A 22,018-nucleotide genomic window follows, 5' to 3' on the forward strand; every position below is an offset into this window, starting at 1 on the left:
GATGGCCCTCATAACATCAGACAAGAAATCCCGAACCCACCTATAAATGTGGAGACCCCACAGGCACAACCTCCGGAGGAGGCAATAGAGGTGGAACAACACGCCGACACGGAATCTCCAAGCGAGCATGAGGAAGAAATGGAAGTGGAAGATACCACGGGAGGAGATACCCAAAAATACAGTCCTCCTCCGTTACGGGAACCGTCAAGTCGGAGGACGAGAGCCCCAAGGGGTTTGTCGCCGCAAATGCGGGGGAAATCGCACGAGTATTTCTCCACATAAAAGATGACCACAACAACTTGCTTTTGTGGTCACAAGGGGGAGGGGCATGTAGAGGCCAGAAAGGAGTTATCTCCCTTTCGCTCGGACTTTGCATAAGTGGAGTTATCCCCCTTATAAAAGGACAGGCGAATCGCCATTATTTGTTTACACTCGTTCACGGCGACACGCTGTCGGATTGGAAAACCAGCTTGCTTAAACGCAAACCTTACACACACGTTTGGATATTTTCCCCTCTTTAAGACCATATGCATTTCGTCACATTTTTTACACTACTTTTTCAGTAAAAATGCTATATCTTTGTTAAATCACAAGAGTAAGCAATGAAATTTACCATATAAGTGTATTTTTGTACAAGGAATCAGAATATGCGATTGAAAATCTCCAAAATTTCATGGTTTCCAAATAATCTGCAGTAAATGCACATAAATATGCTGCAATTCCTTAAAAATGCCATGTATCCATAAACAGAAAAAAAGTTGGAAAACTCAAAGTTGAATTGTAATGTGCTTTATGTACAAAAAATTTAAATCTAAACATAGGACCATTTAAAAATGAATATATTGCAATATTAGGGCAGGTCGATTTGCAACTTTTTTTCAGAAAATCAACATGGCACTGGTGTTGATAGTTGGAATTTGATGTGATAAGAACATATACCAAAAATTAGATTCCCATCTTGAACAGAAAATTGAGCATTTAATTTTAAAAATTGTGTAGAAAAATTCTGAAAAATCCTTCATTTTCATAGCATTTTTCACAACACTGACTTTGAAATTTCACTATTTTTATAAAATATTCAATTAAAATTGATATATTTATATGAAATACATTGAAAGAAAAATAAATACATGAATTATAATTTTAATTATGAATCACAACTAGCAAAATATCTAAACTTCTACTGCATTGATTAAACAAAAATTGTAAAAAAGCTAATTAGCAACTAAGTCTTTTAAATTTCACAATTCAAAAAAATATGTGGAGATGTATTACACTATATAACAACTTGATACAAGTTACAGAACCATGTATTTCATTTTTTATTAAATGCAATAATATAAACTGTTATAATAGAACTAAATTGTTCTGTATACTTTCCTTTTGAGGAAAATGAAGGTCTAATTTGCTGGCACGATGACTTTGTAATAATGTGCCTATGTCTTGCTTCCTGCCCATGTACAACTTTTTGAGAAAAATCAATCAAATTTGACCAGTGTGTGGCTGCAAAATTGATAGCAGTAATCTTTTCATTTTTTTTTTTTTTTTTTGAGCTGTTCACTATTTCTGGAAAAAACAACACAAAAAAAAAATTATCTGAAAACATCTATTTTTTTAAATATTTTTGCGATGTAATATGAATAAAACTAACTATTGTTTGGGTAAATTAAGAAAACTATTTACCTAATGGACAAAATCGTTTGAATGCCCCCTTCTCTCACATCCAATTCATCTAAGTTTATCATCGATATATTTTCTGGAAGTAGTGCAAAAGCACTATATTTTGAACTGTTTAAAACAGTAATTTGGATTTCAGTTAACTGTTTTGTTCTTTGAATCATATTAAAATATACTGTTGTTAAAAAAAAATATTGTCGATTTTGATCTCAAACCAACTAACTGCATACACAAATACATAAATTTGACCAAAATTTTTAATTTATCATAGTGTTTGAGGATAGACAACTCTAGTCCATAAACACATTAATCTTGTGGCTTATGGTTAGCCATCTTCCTTGATTCAATGGCCCAGTTTTCTAAGTTAACTTCTCCACAAGAAATGCCAACAGCATACTCAAAAAGTAGCCTCTGGTCTTCACACCTAAATTATTTGTTTCTTCTGCTGTCAGATAATGATGATCGGGAGAGACACTAATTTTTTAGAATTCTACTTGAGGCAAATCTTGATAATTATTGATACAAAGTTTTCCCAAAGGACCAGTAAATGTTGTTAGGCTTTTTGTTGTTCCATCAATTAATTTAAAAATTGCTGTAAATGGAAATTCTTCTAGTGGAACCTGAAAATTGGAAAATTTGCAGGTTTAATAATAGAGCCAGATTACATAATAAATACCAATATATTATTTTATTTTCCACAAAAAAGAACATAATTGGAGGGGAATCTATAGAATTAATTTTACCTCCTTGTATGACGAGATCCCTGGCAACACCAGATGATCTTGCTTTTCAAATAGAGGATGGGAGAGGATGAGGTATGGGGGGGACATACTGACACTTGGTCAAGGAAAAACAGATGTTTATGAGAGAAGAAATAGGAATAGTTTGATGGGAAATAAATAAATAAATATGATAATGAGATTCTCGAGTTGGCAGAAAAAGCAATACAGGGTCACCAGCCGAAAATGTTTGACCATTCACTCATGGAGATAAATAGTTGTCGCTTATCACATCAGGGCAAGGGGTGGGTTTTTTAAGAGAAAGACAAATGAGAATTTATCATGGCTGTCAAAAATCTGTTAACAACGAAGAGGTTGTTTTTAAAACCCTGTTGAGTGACATGGTCGACCTGGAGGTGACTAATGGCTCCTAATGACGATAAGTAACACCTCAGTGCAATGAGAGTTAAAAATTGGTATAGATAAAAGCCGAGAGAAGGAGTAGAAATTAGGGAAACAGAGAGAGAGGGAGAGGAAAAAGGAAAAGGGAGTACAAATTGATACGATAAAAGAAGAGAGGGAGAGGAAAGGAAAGAAAGAATAACTCCAAAAAGGTGGAAGGAGGAACGACTGATTTGATAAAACCAAGACACTTGGCTAATTGGTGTCTGTTTTCGCTGATCCCTTCCTGTGGACTGACGGTAGATGAAGAACGGAGAACTTGGTAAAAGAAACAAAACCACCAGCCCCCTAAGTTGCATGACTAGGCCAGTGTGGAACTATTATTTGTAAAGTCAAAATAATAATCAATTCTGTGTTAACCAATTAAGTTTTGACTTTCTTTTCTTTGATTGGAACGCCGTTGTGAATGCAATATATTTCTCCAATAGCCCAGGTGACGGTTGGAAGCTGATTTGAAAGGAGAACCGGAAGGAGACCGACGACGACCCGAAGACGAATTCGACCACTAGACGAAACCACGCCACAGGTATCGGCTACAGGTGCATTTCAATCACGAGCCTATGCACCTGAGCTGAGCTGCTGGAGGGGTTACAGTTTGGTGCCGGTGATCCAGGAGATCTCGTTTCGTTAAGAGACGTGCGAACGAATTTCCATGGGCACACAAATTTTTTTTCTCTCTCGAAAACACAAAATCTCCCTGTGAGGGAAAGGAAGGAAAATTGAAAAAAAAAAGAAAACGAACGGAAGAAAAGTACACCGTTCCTATTTTTTTTTAAGAGACTCTGAGAGCATAGCCAGACGACAGACTTTAGTCAATCGACTATAAGGTCTGGGCCAGCTCACGTAAACAGCCACCTAGCGGCGGAAGACAGCAGAAGGAGCAGACAGTAAGAGACAGGGTAAGTCACCTTTTGGTCCCCTTTTCATTCTTTGCTCAGTTTTGGTGCTCGGTCTGTGTTTAGAATTTTGAATTTCAACTTTGCACGGAGTTGACAGTAGTTGTGATGCTGGGTAGTAGAAAGAGCGTGAGTGGGAAAGGCGATGGTCTCTCAGGGAGAAAGCGAAGCAAACCAGTCAGTGGGGGAGGGATCAGTAGAGACCGTAGAGCTACAGATGACCATGGAACAACTAATGTGGGGGATAAGTATACCCTCATATGGAGGAGATGCGAAGGGAGTAGGGGAATGGATAGCGACAGTAGAGAAAAAGAGACTAGTATAGTATGTTGGCCTGCGATGGGGCGACGGGGGCGGCCTCGAAGTTTATATGCAGGTGCATAGAAGATAACCCAGGCATAGCATGGACCGATTTTTCGTGAACGGTTAAAAAGAAAGTTTGCCGGCGAAAAGACGATGGTCCAAGTAGTAAGAGAGCTAACCCGAATAAAGATGGCCACCGGGGAGGATGTAGATGGGCTAGTCAACCGCATGCAGGAACTGGCAATCCTTGCATATCCGGTTGCGGAGCACCGGAGCATGGCTACCACACAGGCAATGTTAATCGACGCAATGGTAGATGCATTGCGAGATGAGACGGCCAAAATGGAAGTGCTGAAGAGTTGCCCAGACACTCTAGAAGAGGCACGCAGGGTGGCGAAAAACCATGCTTGGTTGCAAGCACGGATAATGGAGGGAAGGCCCCGAGGTGGAAGTGAAGAGGCGGAAGGCAGAGAGTGTCCAGAAACCAGGTCAAGGGCCAGAGTCATGGGGTATTGGGGAACGAAAACAGAACCCAGAGAAGGGAGAGGGGACCCCCGACATAGGTCCTATGATCTCACCTAAGGCAGGAACAGAGCTATATGCTGGACCTGTAAGGGTGAGGGACATCGGTCAAGTGTGTGCCCCACTGTCTACGAGAAGACACCCCAACAGAAGGGGAGAGTCAGAGTGGGCATCGTAAAGACCGAACTGAACGCGTGTCAGAGAAAAGGCAGAAATGACCACTTCTCCTACAGCCACCAGTCCCACAGGTGCTGGCGGTGTGGAGACCTGAGACATATTAGGAGGGACTGTCCTGACCGGAGGAAAAGCCACTCGAGGGCGAAAGATCCTCTGGAGAGAAGGAATCAGAACCAAACCCCACCCCCTCGGCGAACCTGTCGAGAAAGAGAGGTAGGGCAGACAGGTAGGGTTGGAAAGAAACCACTGTCACAAGTTGCGATGCTCACGGGAGCGGGGTACCAGGAGAGAACCCTGAAACAGGAGAAGAGGAGAGCCCAGGTGTTCCCTCCGCTCACCAAAAAAGGAGAACTCACCTGTAATGTGACGATAGGAGCCACGCAGGTGAAGGCTCTGGTTGACACCGGAGCGCTAATATCCTTAATAGACGTGGACATCTGTCGGATGGTAGCAGGGAGGAGAAAGTTGTACCCGTCGGATGTGGAGCTCAGTCAGGCCGACGGTAGCTGGATGTCAGTGGCAGGGAAGGTATGGTTACCCGTACGAACGGCCGCAAAGAAAGAGAATTTCCCCCTGTATGTGGTATCCGGGCTATGCAACGAAATGATTCTGGGAGAGGATTGGCTCCGAGCGAGGGGAGCCACTCTGAGTTTTAATCCAGACACGCTAACGGTGAGAGGGGTGGAGATACCACTAGGTGACATGAGGTCTGTCCCTCTTCCTGTGGGAGCTGACAACAACAGGAAGCTTCCCCCAAGAATGGTCGGGTCCTGTATGGGCAAGGTGAATAGCACCAAGGAACAGGGAGGAAAATTGTCCCAAGTCAACCGGGTAGCGAGGTATAAGGTAAATAAGGAGGGAGTAACTCTTACAGATCCAGTGGTCCGAGAATCAGGGACGGTCCCTAAGGCGACGGCCGATAGGACGAATAGGACCAGGAAGGTCAAGAAGAAAAAAAAGGCAGCGTTTACTAGACAGTTAAGACAGGGTGACCAAGTTTGGATGAAGGAGACAGGTAAAAAGATAAAGAATCCCGGGGGGTAGTCAAACGCGAGACGAGGACAGAGTTCCGGACGACTATAGGGACGACACCGAGCGACGGTTTAAGACAAGAGAGACAACCTCTATAGAGTCTAGAAATATAGAGACGGACGGAAAGTTGGAACGGGAAATTGCAGGGTTCCACTCCACCAGCTATAGGAGGCCACGAAGAGCAGCCACGACTCGTGAAGAAAAGAGAGTTGAATGGCAGTTGACCGCAGAGTCAGCTGAGGAGTCGAGCGAATGGGATGAAGAGTGTCTAATACCTATCTCCTGGCTCCAGCAAATGGGGAGAAGTGAACCGAGGCTGGGGGGAGCAAGGTACTCCCTGTCCCAGGAGTAGTGTGACGTCCTTCCACCAAGGACCAGTGGGGGTCAGTAGGACAGAGACGGGAGCTTGGAGCGACATCTCCTGGTTGAAATGTGGTGCAATTGTTTTCTCTGTGGATGCATGGAGGGCCTCCATGTGTTTGCACTGTTGGCAGATTGTGTTGCGGACTGACCTTGGAGGTAGCTAAGGACTAAAACGGAAAGCTCCAGTGGGGGGCCGCCTTGAATAGCAGAAAAGAGCAATAAGTAATTTAGAAGTATCTCGCCGTGATTAAATTGGCAAACAGAGAGAGTAATTTAGCACGAGAAAGTCGCGTATTGAGCGAGAGTGTCTTGGAGGAATTTAAACTGTCGAAAAAAGGCTTGGCCTGAGATATTCCCAGTTGAAAGAAAACTGTAATAATTAAATCGTGGGGAAGCAGTTTTGGACTGTCAAGAGAACCACGTGATGTTATCGGCACTTACTTTTGAGAGGAGGCTTACGTAATTGAGCAGTTCGTGAACTTTGACGAAACATTTAGCTGGATATCGGCTGTATTTTTATGTAGCGATGTTGAACGCTGTTGTAAGAATTAAACTGTGCGGAGTTGTGTTTTGTGTATGCAGCGAGAAAAAAAAAAAAGTGGAGATATAAATTTCCGAGAGTTGAATTGATTTTTGAAAAAAAAAAAATATTTTTGTACCTCAGTCTGGAAGGATTTCGCCACTAAACTGAACAAATTTTAGGGTAGTTCAGTTGAGGATAATTAGAAGCATTAATTTCGGCGATTAAACTGACTTTTGGAAGAATTGGAATTTTGCCTCAGTCAGAAAGAGGCCGCAAGACCGAATGAAAATAATTAGAAATAATTATTAGCATCACTGAGTGAGGTGTGGTGCACTCAATTGTGCGCAAAAGGTGATGTATTAATTTTAGATGGATTTTTCCATTGCGAGTAAATCAGGTGCGTGATGTTCGCACCTGGAGAGATTAATTGAAAGAAAAGGATAGAGTTTCTCGTGCGATAGCAAGGCGTTAACTGCCAAGTTGGTCCGGTGACATGTGGTTGGACCGAGCAGGCGAGGAGATAACTAAGGATGAGAAATCTCCTCAGCGGAGAAATTAGAAACAATAGAGAGTGATCCGAAAGTGCTGGCACCGTTGGCGAAAATAGTGAGTCTGTGTCAAATCTCACCAGGGTGGAGGTGACCGCGTTCAGGGCCAGTTGAGAGGATTATTTTTCCAGGTGCAGATATTTAGAGGAGAAGTGACCAATATAATTGACGTCATAATGACAGGACTGTAAGAACTGGACTATCTGGTGTAGACATATTTTAAATTGTTGACTGTAGCCGGTGGGACAGTCGCTGATATTAATCTCGGAACATGTATGTGCGCAGTTAGATGTGTTGTCATCGGAAAACCTGTCACCCCAGCATAGTGGCCCCGGGAAGGTTGAGAGACGTATTATTGAAAATGCAGGTTGAGCTACTGCATGATTTAAGGTTGCCTGTGGACCGCGTTAGACAGGTACTGCAGTGCTATGTTGCACTGGGGGTGCGTCACACTATCGGAAGGGCAGAGGCTCAGAGAACTATGTCCTGTAGGTGAACAGAACCCAAGAGGGGGTAAGGATATGGTTAACATAGTGGCCTGGGATAAAACATAGAAAAAGGTGGGGTAAAACTAAGACACGGACAATACGAGCACCTGAGTGAAAAGGGGATGCCAATGAGTGCACCATGTCTAGATCAAGACAGAGTACAAGAGCTGCAGCCTCCGATAAAGGAGACTGAGGCCCAGGTGGGAATGCCACCTGCAAAAGAGATATCCAAGATGGTAGCCGAAACAATGGCACCTGCTGTAAGGTTGGACATTGTCAAAAAAAAAAAAAAAAAAAAGAAGAAAAAGGGACGTAACAGAGAGACGAGGAGAATGACGCGTAAATGTAAGAGGTGGGAGGAACCTCATTTTTGTAGGAACTGAAAGACATTTTCATTGTATGATTAGTCCCTAAATCGAATTGTCATTTCTCCCGTCACCTGATCTAAAATACACATACATGCACATACACAAACACAGACAAGGGGAGGAAAAAGGAAAAAAAAAGAAAGAGGAGAACAGTTGTTGATGTTGGTTGACATCCATATGAAGACTCTTGGACTTTAGAGTGAACAATTATCCTTTTTTTTTTTGTTTTTTGTTAATTCTCATTCGATTTTTTTTTTTTTTTTTTTAGAGTATGGGGGCTGGCTGGCAGATTGTGATTTTTGGTTGTTTATTACTGTTTTTTTCTCTCTCTTGCTATGTCACCCCTCACACCAGAAACAACTGATCCAAGAACATTTTTGCATAGTAAATGGATAATTTTTATCAATTGCTTTTTATTGACTGATTGTAAAATTGCTAGTTAGGATCAGGCTTCTGGTGCAGGTCGCATATATGCCAATTATGACTAATTGACAAGTGAAAGGAAGGGGCAGATATGATGAGATCCCTGGCGACACCAGATGATCCTGCTTTTCAAATAGAGGATGGGAGAGGAGGAGGTATGGGGGGGGACATACTGACACTTGGTCAAGGAAAAACAGATGTTTATGAGAGAAGAAATAGGAATATTTTGATGGGAAGTAAATAAATAAATAAATATGATAATGAGATTCTCGAGTTGGCAGAAAAAGCAATACAGGGTCGCCATGTTTGACCATTCACTCATGGAGATAAATAGTTGTCGCTTATCACATCAGGGCAAGGGGTGGGGTTTTTAAGAGAAAGACAAATGAGAATTTATCATGGCTGTTAAAAATCTGTTAACAACGAAGAGGTAAAACCCTGTTGAGTGACATGGTCGACCTGGAGGTGACTAATGGCTCCTAATGACGATAAGTAACACCTCAGTGCAATGAGAGTTAAAAATTGGTATAGATAAAAGCCGAGAGAAGGAGTAGAAATTAGGGAAACAGAGAGAGAAGGAGAGGAAAAAGGAAAAGGGAGTACAAATTGATACGATAAAAGAAGAGAGGGAGAGGAAAGGAAAGAAAGAATAACTCCAAAAAGGTGGAAGGAGGAACGACTGATTTGATAAAACCAAGACACTTGGCTAATTGGTGTCTGTTTTCGCTGATCCCTTCCTGTGGACTGACGGTAGATGAAGAACGGAGAACTTGGTAAAAGAAACAAAACCGCCAGCCCCCTAAGTTGCATGACTAGGCCAGTGTTGAATTATTATTTGTAAAATCAAAGGCAATAATCAATTCTATGTTAAGAAAACCAATTAAGTTTTGACTTTCTTTTCTTTGATTGGAACGCCGTTGTGAATGCAATATATTTCTCCAATAGCCCAGGTGACGGTTGGAAGCTGATTTGAAAGCAGAACCGGAAGGAGACCGAAGACGAATTCGACCACTAGACGAAACCACGGGTGGCGCCACAGGTATTGGCTACAGGTGCATTTCAATCACGAGCCTATGCACCTGAGCTAGAGGGGTTACACTTGTTAGAAGGACAAGTGCAGATTATGTGTCTTGTTTGTCAATTTTCTGTCTTGCACTTTACTGCAAAGTCATCACATCTCAAGTTTACAGCTACAAGAAGATATATCAAACAGTCTGTCTAGCTGTTCCTTCATTTTTTCATTTTGATTGCTGCAAGAGATTTCCTGTCAATCTGTTTGGCCCTCTTATAGCAAAATATATTGACCTTCTGTCCTATGTAATGTTACCTTAACAAGGGCAATTGTGGATTGACTACTTGCCAAATACTAATTATTTCCTTGGCAATTAACTTAGAAATCTCACTATTTTTTAAGTGGGGATAACTGTTTTCGAGGAAATAACTAAACTAGATGACTTGTTGTGAAGTTGGGGGTACTGTTTCATTCAAATGACAAGGTGGACAAGCAAATTTTGTGAACCACGGGTTAAAACTGAACGTCGTGCTTTTACTGACATTCTAATCTGAAAAGTAAAATAAATAAATGGATTATAACTGAAGGAAACTGTATTAGGCTATCTTCCAGTTTCATATGTAAAAAAAATAAGTGCTACTAGTTATAAGAAATAATGAAAAACTTTGTAGAGTTGAATTAGATGTATTGAAGAGAGAGGATCAAACCAAATCAGAGGCATAATAGTATTCAGCTTAGACATTTTTAGCAGATTTTAGCTCTGCCTTCGATAACATGAATTTATCCATAAAGAGATTCATTCTTCCTGTAGCTGTGCCATTTTAAACGAGTGTTTAGTGTTTAGAGTTTGAAAAACCAGTGCTTGTGCATCTATGTTACTCTGCTATTTTTAATAGTATTTTCAAGTTAAATTTAATTTTTTTTGATTTTTTGTTTAAATTTTTAGGTGAAAGTACAGAATAGTTACAATACAACCTCCTTCCCATATTAAGAATGGCTTTCTAAATAACAAAATTATTTTAGCACAATAATGCACACATAACAAAAAACCTTTAAAGGAGTTTCCTTATTTACTTGTATTAATCTTTGTGGGTTATCTGATTTTAAAACTATAATTTTAGAAGCAAAACATTGCTTAAAAACAATTACTCCCTAAAACTAAAAGAAATTAAAATTTGACAAATTTTCTGCAAAGTATTTTTTATTAAGTAGAAAAACTTGAAAATTTACGTGGTTATGTTTTGTAAAGAATGTGTAGAATAAAATTGTATGGGCTATATTTTTGTTGTTGTTTTAATATAAAACTGGAGTATTAGCATATTTTAATAAAAATTTCAAATAGTATTTGATGTGAAATATTAGGTTGGTGCAAAATAATGCTTTTGACGTTCATTTGAACGTCAAAAAATGACATTGTTTTTGTGTCAACCTAATAGAAAAACAAATTAAAAAAGATAAAACAAATGTTTAAATTCACTGCAGACACTTGAAATATAATAATATATATTTTAAACAAGTCTTTTTCGTTTTTCCTTTCGAAATAATTAAGCCTAAATCGTAATGTTTTCAAATTAAATTAAACAAATGTTAATTTTTAATATCAATAATGAGCGTGTTTTGCGACGGTGAAATCTAAAATGTTTCCACCCAAAAAAAGTTCTTGAAATGAAAAAGCAAACTTTGGTCAATATTATTTTTAAAAAAACATAATTTTGCCTTTGCAGTTAATATTTATTTTATTAATGCATTATCCTCACTCATTTTATTTAAAAATGTAGTTAAAAAATTATTCTAAGGAATGATTCCATTTTCTTAACAGTACGGGACATTCTTGACAATTCACTGAAAAACTTTTTAATAGCTTCAATTTTTCAACTTTTAAAGTCATTTCCTCAAGCAAAGATAACGATTTTGAGAAAAATATTACGTGTAGGTCTTTTCTATGTCAAACCCAACTATCATCACCATTGCCTCACCGGGGTTCCAAAATCGACCTGTCTTATTGCAATATTTCTTTGGTATTATTGTAGATTAACACTTTCTGTTTAACCCCACCCAACCCCTTCTGACCACCCCTCCAAAATGTGATTCTACCTTTTTAGGCAATTATGTATGAAATGCCATGAAAAACTTTAATGAAAGATAAACAAATTATTTAAGAATTTAATGTAAAATAATTCCTCGTTACAGGTCATTCTAGCGTTTTAGGGCAGTTAACTGTTTTTTTTTTTAATGGGAGATAAATCCTGTTTTTTTTTTGTTTTATATTTTTTAAGACGATTATGTATGGTTTTAAGAGAGTTTCTATGCAATGAGAATATGGGGAGGGTTGCCATTCGGACTTTGAATTAATTGTAGGGCTAAGGAAAATTATGTGTGAACATGCTGAAGACTTGACAGAAACAAAAACTATATTAGAGGGGGGGCGGTTAGTTTCACAAAAAATTAATTTCAAATAATTCATCATTTCCAGGCCATTTTAGCATTTTAGGACAGTTAACCAATTTATTTTTTATGTGCATTTTTCTATAATGAAGGATCTATTTTTTGCTTGTTTGTTTTAGACGCTTGTATGTGGCTTACAGAGGTATTTTGTTGGGGGGAAGGGATTGCCACTCGAACTTAGTGTTATTGTTAGGGTTAAAGAGTGTTTTAGAAAGTTATATATATGTGTGTGTGTGTGTGTATGTGTGTGTGTGTATTCGACAGGTAAATAAGTCAGCAAATGTTATATTTAGTTTTAATTTAATAAAAATCTGGGTTACGAAATTTCAAAGAAAATTCCATAAATTTGTTGATTTCTATTTTCGAGGTTGAAGGTGTTTATTCCATAGGCCGTATAAAGCAGGTGGTAAAAATATCTTTTGCTTAATAAGTAGAAAAAAAAAAATAACGGGATTTGTATTACTGTACACAGATTCGAAAAAGCAAATACATAACAAATAAATGTTATCAAAGGCAAGATAAGTTACTTTTCTACCTAACTGGATATGTTTTTAGTGTTTTTATTTAATGTAACATGTTTATTCAGCTCGAAAAACATACAATGCTTACCGATGTATTGGAAAGTTTAAAAATGGTCCCCGACTATCTCTTTCACATAGTAAGTTTGGGAAAATGAGTTAAAAATAAAAAAACTAGACAAAATACTGTTAAAAACCCGCCGAATATATATCTGCCTATGTCACGGTAACATATATTGAGCCAGTTTCTAACAACATTTTGTCTGGTTTTTTTATTTATAAGTCATTTTCCCAAACTTACCGCCTCAAAGAGAGAGTTGGCCGCCATTTTAAATTCTCGAATACATCGGTAAACACTGTTTTTCGAGCTGAATAAACAGGTTACATTAAATATAAACACTAAAAACATATCCAGTTAGGTAGAAAAGTAACTTATCTTGCCTTTAATAACATTTATTTGTTATATATTTGTTTTTCGACAACTTTTTCAAATCTATGTGTATAGTAATACAAACAAGATTTTCATACATCTTTTGATTTTGAAAAAACATTTGTGGCTGTTCGCAGTAAAACATTGTTTTAATTCGCTGTTCAAAACTAATGCAATGAATAAAAGTGTATGCAAGCTATATATCTACAAAAGTTTATTTTGTTTTTTTAACCATGTTTTTAAATTTGACCAGAAATGTGAGAAATTATAATGGATTCATAATTGCCGAATTGGTTGTTATTATACATTCTGAAAACCGAATAGTTCTAAACTAATGTTATTCTGATAACAAAGCAGCTGAGCTGCTTAGCAGCTCTAATCAAGCATATCAGAACATTTATATTCATATTTTCATGTTCCTATTTACAATGCCTCCCCACAGGACAGAGTTAGACACCAAGGTCGTTTTTTAACGTGGAGAAAAGGAACAAAAATAAAAATTGTCTCAGTCGTGAAGGATTTCTCCTCCACTGACAGAACAAGAAATTGAAGTGCTGCATCTGAAGAACAGACACTACACTTTGATCTTGTCCCAAAGGCCAAGTTAGCATATTTTCATGTTTTTCTTAATTCGTTTGTGAATAAAAATGAAAGAACGCGTGTTGTTTATACTGTGCTATGACTAATACTACAGCTGCTGCTCCTGCTGCTAATAATAATACTAACTTTATTTGACAAAACTCGAGAAATAGAAACAATTTTTTTTTCGGGTAGGTCCTTTTAAATTATTATCAATTACCGTGGTCCTACTCAACATAGAATAATACTTTTAATTGATAAAGATAGTAAAAAGAATGATTTACTTACTAGTGGGTGTCCGATGAAATTTTTTTTCAAAATGTTCGATACTCATCATATTAAAGTCTTATTTTTAACACGACAAAAAAAGAAATGGTCAAACATATTTTGGACACTTGACAGTATTTTGATTGGTTCGCAAATTTCATGACAAAATTCTTCATACAATCATGGTACGGGCCTTTACAAAACAGGGAGGGTCATTACAAAACCTTACCGAAAACGCCATTTTATGATATTCACATTTTTATCAATTTATTTGCTTAAAACTCTTAAAATATATAATGTACATTCATATTTATTAATTCATTTGAAAGTATGTTCATTTCCGAACAAAACAGTAGTAATTTGAAGTCTTGAAGTGCTTTGGTTTTAAAAATATGGCTATTTTAGTAGAACTACCTTGAAATCTGTGATTATCCAAAGCATTTTTTTCGTCCGCGTGTATTACTAATATATATATATATATATTATTTCAATGTTATTTTGCCATTCTTGTTAATGCGAAGTGTTTGTGAAAAAAATACAAAAATAAAAATACAATAAAAAAAACAAAAAAAAACAAAACACAATTCTGAAATATATGTTAAAGCCCAAATACTCACTTTGTCAATTTTATTTCCAACCAGCATTTTGACCAAATCATGCTTTGTAGCAAATGTCTCCAACTCATTTAACCAGGCATCAAGTTTGTTAAATGATTGTTTGCTTGAGACATCATAGACTGTAAAAAAATAAAAATAATTAAAAATGTAGAGTTGTCTAATAATTAAAATAAAACTTGTATATACACATTTTTATTTCAAATGATAGATACAAAATTACTTTTCAATGTTTTCAAGAAGTTTGAGAAATACTATTCAGATGCTATTATTGTGTCCTACTACATTTTTACTGTTGGTTGATTGTTTTTGTTTTACGGCATATCAACCTTTTTCAGGTTATTTAATGCCGAATCTAGTTATTTTGAGGAACGATTTTTAATGGAGTATATTTGTTTTTTGTTTTTTTAAGTCGGATTCTATTTAACCCATAGTTGGGACCCTAACAGGTACTACCACTCTGGGTCAGAGTGGACCTGGGAGCAATAGCAAAGGGTGGCTCCACACTCCCCAAGGCCTCACCATATAGTTTTAGGTCATATCCAGAACCATTGTATAAAGGGTTCTTTTTAAATTTTTTTATAAAGGCCAATTTTTTTAAGATATGAGAGTATAGTGTAGGGATTGTTTTTATCAAATAACTTTTTAATATTGTTTTCTTTGTAAAATCGATTTCTTACTGTTACAAAATCAGTACATTCAATTAATATGTGTTTGATTGTAAGTGGTGTTTGACAAGGTATACAGATGGGTTAGCTTTCTTTTTTTTAGGAGATATGAGTGGGTTAAGTGAGTATGGCCTATTTTTATTCTTGTTAGTTTGACTTCTTCTCTTCTGTTTAGTTTTGTATTTTGTTCTTGTTTTTTGATTTTTGGCATGATTTTGTGAAGTTTGTTGTTAGGGTGTTCATTCCAGTAGGTTTGCCATTTCTCTGTTGTATATGCATTGATACATCTTTTTAGATCTATATATGGAATTTTAAAATTTGCATCGATTGGGAGATTTAAGGCTTTTTTTGCTGCTGAATCTGCTAATTTGTTACCTTTAATACCGGAATGGCTCGGTATCCAGCAGAAAATTATTTCTTTTTTACTGTTTAGTTCAGTTAATTTTTGGAGTAATTTTGCGATTAGGGGGGGGGGGTTGTCCATCTTTTCATTTTTAATCGCTTTTAGAGTAGATTGGAAGTCTGAAAGGATTATAAATTTATTTTTTTCTGTTATTGGAGGCGAGTTTGAGAGCTAGGATTAGAGCATGTATTTCAGCACTGAAGATTGAGGTTTCTTTTAGGAGGTTTGATTGTTTTTTAGTATTGCTGCACTGGCTGTTGCGTTATTTTGTTTAGACCCATCTGTATAGATGTGTGTGTGGTCTGGATACTTTTCTTTGATTTTATCAAGATTATCATGATAAGTTATTGGATGAGTATGTTTCTTTTCATATTTACTTAAACTTAGGTCGATGTTAGGAGATATGATTTTTCAGGGAGGGGGTTTGAGTAGGATAGTTTCGTGAATTTTAGTTATGGGTAGACTTGCTTCTTTGGAAATCGATTTTATTCTAAGTCCAAAGGTTTTGATTGCATTTTCTTTTGGTCGAAAAGGTGTTTACGGTTTGGATTTAAAGTGCTATTGTGTGCTGGGTTTGTGGGGTTGGCTGTAAGTTTTGTGTAGTATTTTAGACCAAGGTTTTGATTTCTAAGCATTGGAGGAGTTTCATGTGCTTCTGCATACAGGCTTTCTACAGGGGAGGTTGGTAATGCTCCTAGTGCTAGTCTTAGTCCAGAGTGGCATATTGTGTTGAGGGTTTTTAGATATGACTTTCTGGTGGATTGATATATGAAGCTACCATAATCTATTTTTGATCTAATTAATGCTCTATATAGTAGTGTGTTCTTGTCAACTCCCCAATCTGTATGGGCGATGACTCGTAGAAGTTGTAATGCTTTATTACATTTGGTTTTGATGTGATTGATGTGTGGAATGAAATTTAGATTTTTGTCAAAAATGATTCCCAGGTGCTTGTGTTCATTTACGAATGGAATTTTTTCGCCTTCAATCTGTAAGGTTGGGTCAGGGTGAAGTTTGTGTTGGTTACAGAAATGGATGCATTTTGTTTTAATTTTGGAAAATTTGAAACCATTTTTAGTTGCCTATTTATTAATTTTATTTATGTTATGTTGTAGTTTTCTTTCAATAGTGTGTGTATATTTAGATCTGTAGCTGATTGAGCAGTCATCTACATATGATGATTGCAACGTTTTGTCAGACGAGTGCCACTCCCTCAGTCATTGAAAGTCCATGAGCCTGAAAATTACCTTTTTTTTTTTTTTTTTTTTTTTAGTCCTGCCAGCGAATTCACACGCTCAAGCAGACATGACATTGAAGACGGTCCTTGGCATACATACATATATATACACACATACATACACATAAACATACACGCATCCATATATACACAATACATATAACACATACATACACACACATATATACTATCATATACATATACATACATATTCACATGCATATATGTACACATGTATGCACATATACATACATACACATATATGCACCTATACGCATACATATATATGCATATATACATATACATACACACAAATATATATACGTATATACATACAAACACACATAAACATGTATACACAATAAATAAATAAAAATATATACACTCATACATATATACATACATATACAAATAGGTATACATACACATACATACACTAGTACATATATTAACATGCATACATACATACACACACATATGCATATATAGAATGATGGCAGATCAATTATTACATGCTTCCAGCATTTCAGGGCTACACACATGACACTTTTTCCATCACCACACACAATTTTTATAGACAAATGCCTGACGAAGTATCTATACAAAGATGATGTTATAGAGTTTTAGCTTTGTACGACAGCTAAGTCTCTCTCTCGGTTCAAAATGTCGAGATCCAGCAACAAGCATGAGCAAGATAGCCAGCAACAAATCAAACTGCAGACCAGCTTAAAGCGGGTACTGGTCTCCCGCTTTATGTATTTTTTTTTTTTTTTTTTTTTTTTTTAAATCAGAGATTTGCTTCACCCAGAGGGGTTACCTTAACAGGGCTTTTGGGAGTCCTCTCCACCCCACATAAAGATATACACGTACACATACAAGCATGCATACAAACAGATGCATGCAAACATACATACGTAAGAACAAATACACATGACAACATGCACATACACTCATACATTCATAAATACACGCATGTACACATACACGTACATGTAGAATATATATGAAGGAGCATTTATCATGATGATGATGATGGTTGTTACGAATAGGTGAATTCAACATGAATAAAAGAGTAAATCCCAAATACACAGCCGGCGAAGCAAACGTCTCATCTACATATTAGGAGCTGTATATCAGGAGAGAGTTCTTTTATAATGTTATTGATTTTTATGTTAAAGATAGTTGTTGATAATATGCTGCCTTGGGGCACTCCTTCTTGATTTTGTGGGTCTGATAAAGTTGAGTCTATGCGAACTTAGAAAGATTTGTCTGTTAGGAAGTTTTTTATGAATTCAGATAATCTGCCTCTTAGTCCGATGTTGTGGAGATCTTTTATGATACCGTGTTTCCAGGTAGTTTCATATGCTTTCCAAGATAAAAAAAAAAAAACAGATGCTACGTGTTCCTTATTGATAAAAGCTTCTGATATAATTTTCGAGGTTAGTGATCCTCGATTTTTTTGGTATCCACACTGGATTTCAGAAATTATTTTGCTGTCATCTAGATACCATATAAGACGGTAGTTAATCATTCTTTCAAACGTTTTGCATAGGCAGCTTGTGAGAGCTATTGGTCTGTAGTTTTCTGGGTTTGATGTATCTTTTCTCAGTTTGGGTATTGGGATTATTGTTGCGTTTTTCCATGAAGTTGGGAAATCTTTTATTTCCCATATTTTATTATAAATTTTGAAAAGGAGTTTTAATGGTTTGGGTGGAATTTCTTTAAGGAAGCTGTAGTGCATTTCATCTGGTCCTACAGCTGAGTTATGGGATTTTTCTATGGCGGTTTCTAGTTCATTGAGTGAGAAGATTTCATTGTAAGGTTCTTGGTTTTTGGAGTTAAAGTTTATTTTGTACTTTTCTCCAAATTTCTTAAGTATTTGGAATTGTCTATTGTAGTGTTTTGATGATGAGTTTTCGGCAAAGGTAAAAGATAAAAAAAGGATAAAAAAAAACAAAAGATGGAAATCTTTTGTTTTTTTGATCATTTTTGGTTTACTTTTTGTGGATAATGTCTTTTCTATTAGGAAAGGTGATAAATTTCCAATTTTTTTATTTTCGATTAATTCAATGACCAAGAATCGTGGGAAGTTTCCTTCGTTTATAGTTGAAACGGTTTTTCTAGTTTTGAATTTTTCTTCTTCATCTGAGCTTGAGAGGTCAGAGTCAGGAATGGTTTCTTTTAAGGGTTTTGAGGGAGATGCATTTGTTTTTATCAGCCATGGATTTTGGGATTTATTTTTCATCAACCATACCCTCTACCCACCTTGGAGTCCAAAATTGGGGTATAGTCCAGTCCAAAATCAGGGCTATGTGGAGGATATACTCTTTTGGTAAGGAGTTCTCAAGCACTATATTTTCTGTTCAATATGTCCTCAAAAATACATTTGCTCAAATGGAGTGTTGAGTTCTGGTCTTTCCAATTGATTGACCCTTGCCACCGCCTTCTAGCACTTACTGGTTTGCCTATTTTTTGTAGTGGGAGAAGAAAAATAAAGATGGGAGTACCTTTAAGTTTCGTTCTTTGTTGTGGTAGTTGGTACTTTGGGTGTAAGTGCTAGGGCTTGGCGTGACTGACCGATTGGTTGGATCGGGCCTCTCCGACCGCCTGTCTAGCCGAAGTAAGGGCCGAAGTAATGTGTTACCATGCATTACGGGTAGCAACCCACAACTAACTGGTTGCTCCATTGAGGGATTTTTACTCTCTGCAGGGGGGCAGTCGGCTTATTGTAGTGCTCTACCAACAGGGCGAAAAAAAAAAGGGGGGGGCCACGGGTTGGTAAGTAGGGAAGGAAAAGGAAAGGAGAGGGGAAGGGGGTTGTTGTTTTTGTTTTTGCAGAACATAATTAAGTTTTACAAAAGAGAATAGAAAACAAAAACAGAAAATCGATGTAGGTGCATTTCATATCAGGAAGCCAATAGACAGTCTGATCTGGTAGCACCAGACATTTTTACTGTGTAAATTTCAATCATATTTCAATACAGTTTTAGTAAGATTTCTTATCCACAATCAATGTGAGTAATTGCCTTGTGCATTTTTATGAGAGATATCTTACATTAGAGATAAAAGACAATTTTTTCGTCAAAGATAATACCAAGGAAATTATATTTGGCTGCCATTTAGTTTCAGATATGGATGATTATTTTTGTGCAAATTGCAAAAATGCGCAAACTTTGACTTGATTTCAGAAAATTAGAACCTGTTTTCTTCATTTATTTATTTGCAGGCTGTTATCCTCATCTTCATAGTTGTTTCACATTTCGGCTAATTATTCCTCTGGCCATCATCAGTTGATTAACCGCGACGGGATAGGAATGCTAAATCTCTTAAACTGTATCCTCAGCAATCACTGCCTTCCATAGTTGTTGTCGTCTCACCATGTTTTGGCCAACTAATCCTCTAGCCGGCTTTGGGTAGGATTGAAACCGCTATCTTCAGACAATGCTCACCTGGAACTGTAGAGATTCAACATCTCTATTCATTGTGCCACGGGCCCCGAAGGGTGATCAAAGTTTAATATTTTTGGTCTTATAAACCCAAATTTTTTGTTATCTGATCTTCCATCATCGGGTCGATACTTAATGGTATATTATTTAATTATTGGAATTCTTTGAGATAAGTAATTTATATATTTTATTTTTTTATTTGCAGATTGTTAGCCTCATCTTCATAATTGTTTTACAATGTTTTGGCCAACTATTCCTCTGGCCTTCGTCAGACAAGATAGGAATGCTGAATCTCTCAACTGTATCCTCATTAATTACTGTCTTCCATAATTGTTGTCGTCATCTCACCACGTTTTAGTCAACTAATCCTTTGGCCAGCTTTGGAAATGATTGAAATCCCTATCTTCAGACAATGTTCACCACCTGACGAAGACCAGAGGAATAGTTGTCCCAAACATTGTGAAACAACAAAACAGTCTGCAAATAAATAAATATACAAATTACTGTTTTCTTCAACCCATTTGCTGATCTTATTTATGGCTAGTTGTAATTTGTGTTTTGTCAAATGCATAGCAGCAAATTAAGAAGTCATTTATATACAGTGAGCAATCTGTTATTGGCAAGTTTTTTTTAACAATGTTATTTATCTTGACACTAGCTGTACCCTGCCACGTGTTGCTGTGGCTTAATTTCGTGTAATGAAAAAATCTAATAAAAAGAGAAAATGCATGTTTCTTATATTCTTAGTACAGCAATCCACTCCAAAAAGTAAAAAAAGAAAGGCGAAAATGAAAAAAAAAAAATGGTACTCTTGCAGAATTGGATCCGGATCCTCGGGAGTTACCATCAATCATGGCTTGGGCTCGACCAACATTCAGTGGATTAAGTCGAAAGTTGCTAAAACGTTGAAACGCTAAATAGTTTTCTTTTTTATTGTATTTAAAAATGTGAGTTTTTAATTAATATTTGGGTAAGGGGGCGGGGGTTGTTACTATACGCAGTTTTGAAAATGTTGTCCAAAAATGAATAAATGAAAGCAAAGGTAAGGTAAATTACGTTTCTATCTAACTGGATAATTTTTTAGTGTTTTTATTTAATGTAAAATGTTTAATCGGCTAAAAAACTCAGTGTTTATCTATGTATTTGAAAAAAACGAATGGTCGCGGACTCTATTGAATACGTTAAATTTGGGAAATTCAGTTAAAAACTATACAAAACAGTGTCAGACACCTACTGATTATATGTTATTGTGACATGGGCTGACATATTCGGTGGGTTTCTGATAGTATTTTGTATAATTTTTTTAGTTTTAAATACTTTTCTCAAACTTAACATCATCAACAGTGTCCGTCACCGTTCGTATTTTTCAAATACACTGATAAACACTGTTTTTCGAGCCGACTAAACGCTATAGTAAATAAAACGGGTTTGTAGTACTAAACACAGAAACAAAATGTTGTTGAAAAATAAATATAACAAATAAATGTTATCAAAGGCAAGATAAGTTACTTTTCTACCTAACTGGATAAGATTTTAGTGTTTTTATATAGTGTAAAATGTTTAATCGGTTCAAAAACATGTAGTGTTTATCTGTATATTTGAAAAATACAAATGGCGGCAGACTGTTGAACACGTTAAATTTGGGAAAATGAGTTAAAACTAAAAAACTATACAAAATACTGCCAGGAACTCACTCAATATATGTTACTGTGACATAGGCAGACATGTATTCGGTGGTTTTTAACAGTATTTTGTATAGTTTTTTAGTCTTAACTCATTTTCCCAAACCTAATGTGTTTAACACAGTCTGCTGCCATTTGTAATTTTAAAATATAGCAGTAAACGCTGTGTTTTTTTGAGCCGAATAAACATTTTACATTAAAAAAACAAAAAAATTA

General features: G+C 36.6%; 1 protein-coding gene across 1 annotated transcript in view; it reads right to left on the reverse strand.

Annotated features, from left to right (window-relative positions):
• Positions 1-22,018, reverse strand: part of LOC145292007 (ras-related protein Rab-18-like) — a gene marked incomplete in the record, with an annotated part of 169,663 nt that overhangs the window by 83,181 nt on the left and 64,464 nt on the right. Inside the window, 1 exon segment of the mRNA XM_080137995.1 lies at positions 14,370-14,488. Within this exon segment, the coding sequence (XP_079994121.1) occupies positions 14,370-14,488 (119 nt within the window).

This window comes from Euprymna scolopes, chromosome 13, assembly GCF_053919585.1.
Source record: "Euprymna scolopes isolate OS-2025 chromosome 13, ASM5391958v1, whole genome shotgun sequence".
NCBI classification, from domain to species: domain Eukaryota; kingdom Metazoa; phylum Mollusca; class Cephalopoda; order Sepiida; family Sepiolidae; genus Euprymna; species Euprymna scolopes.